Below are 4,148 nucleotides of genomic sequence, written 5' to 3' on the forward strand. Positions count from 1 at the left end.
CTTCTTCTTCTTCTTCTTCTTCTTCTTCTTCTTCTTCTTCTCTTCCTCCTCCTCCTTCTCCTCCTTCTTCTACTCCTCCTCTTCTTTCCCTCCGCCTCCCCCTTCTATCCCCCTTTCTCCCCCTCCTCCTTCCCCTCTTCCTCCTCCTCCTCCTTCTTCTTCCTGAGACAGGATCTTGCTATGCAGTTCAGACTGGCCTTGAGCTCACCTTGTAGCCCAAGCTGGTCTCAAACTCACAATGATCCTCCTGCCTCAACTGAGTTCTGGAATTACAGATGTACACCACCATGCCCGGTGCTCTTGTTTTTATTTTTTCACTCTTTCCCTCCTATTTTCTCTCCCAGAGAAGGCTAGAGAACTTGTGGACCCTGTGAACTTGAAGTCACAGTCCCTCAAAAAGGGCAAAGTATTTCGGCTTTCATGAAAGGAATCATCCAGATATTAAAGATAGAAAAGTTATTTGTTCAATCGGCTTTAACCAAAAACTCACCAGCCTCTAAGCTTTGTGCTAGGCATGACATGTAAAGGCACAACCACTAGACAGGATGTCGCTCAGTGGGGGAGCACTTGCCTAGCATATATAGGCCTGGGTTGTATCCCCAACACCAAAGAGAGGAGAGAGTGAGAGAGGGACAGAGACAGAGAGAATACTGCTCTAGCACTGAGAGAGGATTTGCCCGAGTCTCCATTTGGGAGGCTGCCCCTCCTCTAGCACACCCCTCCCAGCAGGCTCAAGGGCACCATTTACTCCATCCCAGCTGTGCTCTGGCACCCAGGACCCCAGCAGTGTCTTTGCCCAGGTCCCCAGGCGTGGTCCTGTGGCTGGAGTACACACAGGGGTCTAGGGCAGCTCTTTGTGTTTTGTGAACCCTGAACAAACTGGTTGTGCAACTTGGAATGTGGCTTGGCAGGGACAGCAAGAAAGGTGGCTTCCTGCCCTTATCAGTAATCTAGCACATTGGCGTCAGCCTGCCACACGGAACTGATGTGAGCGGGGTTTGCCCAGGTTACACTCCTCCACCTCCCCGGACCTGCAGCCCCTCAACCACTGGGTGGGGCACCACTTCTGAGCCCAGGTCTCCCTCTAGTGACCAGTCGGGGGACAGCAGCCAGAGGCTCTGCAGCTCCCAAATGAAAGGCTCTGCGGCTCTTCCAGAACCTGCTATCTAAAGCCTACATCTGTCTGTTGTCCTTTTTTCAGAAACCTGAAAACAACAAGCAAAACCTCCCAACTTTCCATGCCATGTGCCTTCAAGGAAAAGGCGAACCCTATGCCCCTTAGCCTGCTCTGCAATATGCCAAGGGCCGTAGAGGAGGTGGGTGGGCACCGCAGGACATGCAGCAGGCCTTTCTCAGTGTTAAAGCAGCCTGCGTTCTCAGAGTGCTTGGAGCAGCTAATACACACGGACACACACACACACACGCACACACACAAACACACTGCTACCCCATCTTTCCACGGCCTACACTTGCCACACAGCCCACATCCCTGTGTTTAAGCCATGCCATAGAGCTTTGCAACAATCACGTCTAAATTCTCAAGCCTCCCTACTTCTGTCAGGAGTAAACCAGCCACCCAGCTGCATCCCTCAAACGCACCTTTACTCGACTGCAAAGGCGCACATCACAGCTTCTCTGCGGCTTTCTCTGGCCTCCTGTGGGACCATCATGAGCCCCTCACCAGGTTCACCTAAGCGTTTTCACACGGAGCAATGGCTCACATTGTCTGAGCACCTAATGCCTGGGCTGGCACTGAGGCTTCAGTGTATTATCTCATTTAATCCTCATGCTCACCCCAAATCTAGGCTCAATTCACTGAGGCTTCAGTGTATTATCTCATTTAATCCTAATGCTCACCCCAAATCTAGGCTTATTATCATTCTCAGCTTACAAATGAGGAAGCTGTGAGGAAGGGTTAAATCCTGTGGCCAACATGACGCAAATAGCAAAGGTAGGAGCGAGCACTCCCATTTTCTTTTGACCCCTGTACCACCTCTGCCACCACTGCTCTTAGCAGGGCGACCTGAGATCCCAACTTGAGCACCTCCAGCCACAGCCTCACACTTCCTCCAGACCCTCCCTACAAAATCCCGTGAGCCTTTCCTGGTAAAAAAAAAAAAAAAAAAAAAAATCCCATGAGCTTGGGCTGGGTGCCTGGCAGGCCCCAGCAGGGTGGCAGACAGGACGCTCCTGGCTGTGACAGTGCTCTTTTCCTCACTTCTGACGTGTGATTCTTAATCTCCCCCTTGAGGTTAAAAGTTGTGTGCTCCACACGGAGCCACTCAGACAGCTAAGCAGGGAAGCAGGAGGCATGGGCTGCATGCAAAGAACCCTTCACTAAGAAATAGGGTGTGCGCGTGGGCAAGTGGCCCACACAGCTGACCATCAGTGCCTCCACCTCTAAGTAATTCACCCCAGCTGGCCAGGACTGTCAGAGTTCCTGGGGTCATCCACTGTTCCGGGATCCCAGTGTGCCCCAAAGGGCCCATGCCAGCCATCACAGTCCCAAAACACAAGAGGCCATTTATTGGGAAATTAAGGGCCGGGAAAATGGCTCAGTGGAATATAAGTGCTTCCCAGGCAAGTGCAAGGGCCTGAGTTCAATCCCCGGTTCCGAAAATAAAATAAACACAATAAAAGACAATAAATACATAAATACATAAATAAATAGTGATTATTGGGAAATTAAAATGTTTATTCAAAGGCGCCCATCTAATTTGCTTCCCTTTAGCACAAAGCAGAGAATGGCAGGATTTGGGGATGAACAACGCAGGCTTCACCTTGGCAGATGCTCATCCCAGAGTGAGAAAAATCAGCAAACGGCTCCTACTCACAGCTGTGGGCATCAGCCTCCTCTCCACAGATCGCCAGTGGCATAGAGGTCAGGTAGGGAGTAAATGCCAGACACATGCAAAGCAGTACTCAGTGATTCGCCTGCCAGACTCCAGGGAGACCGAGGCATAAAGGCCAGAGGAGCAGTTTAATCATTTTCTAATAAGTAATAAAGCTTTTACAATATTGACCCAATATTTATGTTTGCTGTTCAGCACATCCTTTCCCTGCAGACTTATAATTACAAATAATAATTTTATATGTGAGCATATGTGTGAAACGTAATAACAATAATTACACTTACTCTTGTTGAGTTTACATGAGGCGCTAAGCGCCGTGCTGAGCACGCCGCCCTCGTTTCCTCCTTACGTCTCCCTATAATGCTGTGCCGCAGCTGCCGTGCAGAGGCTGGGAGCGCAGCTAGGAAAACATGTGGTCAAGGCAGGAACACCTCCAGTTTAATAGTCGCACTGGAAGGCAGTGGGACAAAGGAAGGCCTGGGCGGAGGTGCTATTTCAAAAGCAGAAAGTGGCAACTAGAAAAAGAAAGCAGTCCCGGCGTGAGTCAGAAGAGAGCAAGGAGCACACTTCTAAGGGCCCCTGCAGCTGGAGACGCTGAAGTCAATGTGGGAAAGACAGCTTAGGAGGAGATGAGGCCAGCTAATCTTTATCTTCTTTGTTTTTATTTGTGTGTGTGTGTGTGTGTGTGTGTGTGTGTGTGTGTGTTACTAGAAATTGAACCCAGAACCTTTTTAATTTTTTGACACAGGCTCTTAGTGAGTTAGTAAATTGCTCAAGTTGGGCTTGAATTTGTTTTTTGGGTTTTTTAAATTTTATTTATTTGTGTGTGTGTGTGTGTGTGTGTGTGTGGCCAGCTCAGCCCACCAGGGGGCGGGGCTGGCTGGCATGTGGTGCTGGGGATTGAACCGTGGTCCCTGTGCTTTGCTAAGCTTGTTCTAAGTAGGTGCTTTAGACCACTGAGCCATCTCACCAGCCCCTGGGCTTGAATTTGTAATTCTCATCTTTGTCATCTTCGGGGTTTTTTTCCTTTATATTTTCCATATTTTTAAAATTAAGTTTACAGGTACATTTTAGATATACATAATGATCATGTTCATCACACAGGTAATTTGTACCTGTACAGGATATATCTTAATTTGTTTTTTCTCTTTCTCCTCCTCTCTCTTCAACTCCTTTCCCCCTACTTATTTACAAAGGCTTTGTTTCCATTTTTCCTTCTTTTCTCAATGTTTTCTTTTGCCTTCCTTCCTTTCCCCTTCCCTTCAGTCTAGTTCCCTTCCCATTTGAATATTCTCT

The 4,148-nt window shown here is 48.6% G+C and overlaps 1 protein-coding gene across 1 annotated transcript in view; it reads left to right on the top strand.

Moving 5' to 3' along the window:
• Positions 1 to 2,964, top strand: part of Alkbh1 (alkB homolog 1, histone H2A dioxygenase) — a 50,876-nt gene extending 47,912 nt beyond the window's left edge. Inside the window, exon 4 of the mRNA XM_023701339.1 lies at positions 2,732 to 2,964. Within this exon, the coding sequence (XP_023557107.1) occupies positions 2,732 to 2,964 (233 nt within the window). The remainder of the gene's footprint in view (positions 1 to 2,731) is intronic.
• The last annotated feature ends 1,184 nt before the right edge of the window (positions 2,965 to 4,148 follow it).

The sequence above is a fragment of the Octodon degus genome, unplaced genomic scaffold, assembly GCF_000260255.1.
Source record: "Octodon degus isolate 3935 unplaced genomic scaffold, OctDeg1.0 scaffold00007, whole genome shotgun sequence".
Taxonomy (NCBI): domain Eukaryota; kingdom Metazoa; phylum Chordata; class Mammalia; order Rodentia; family Octodontidae; genus Octodon; species Octodon degus.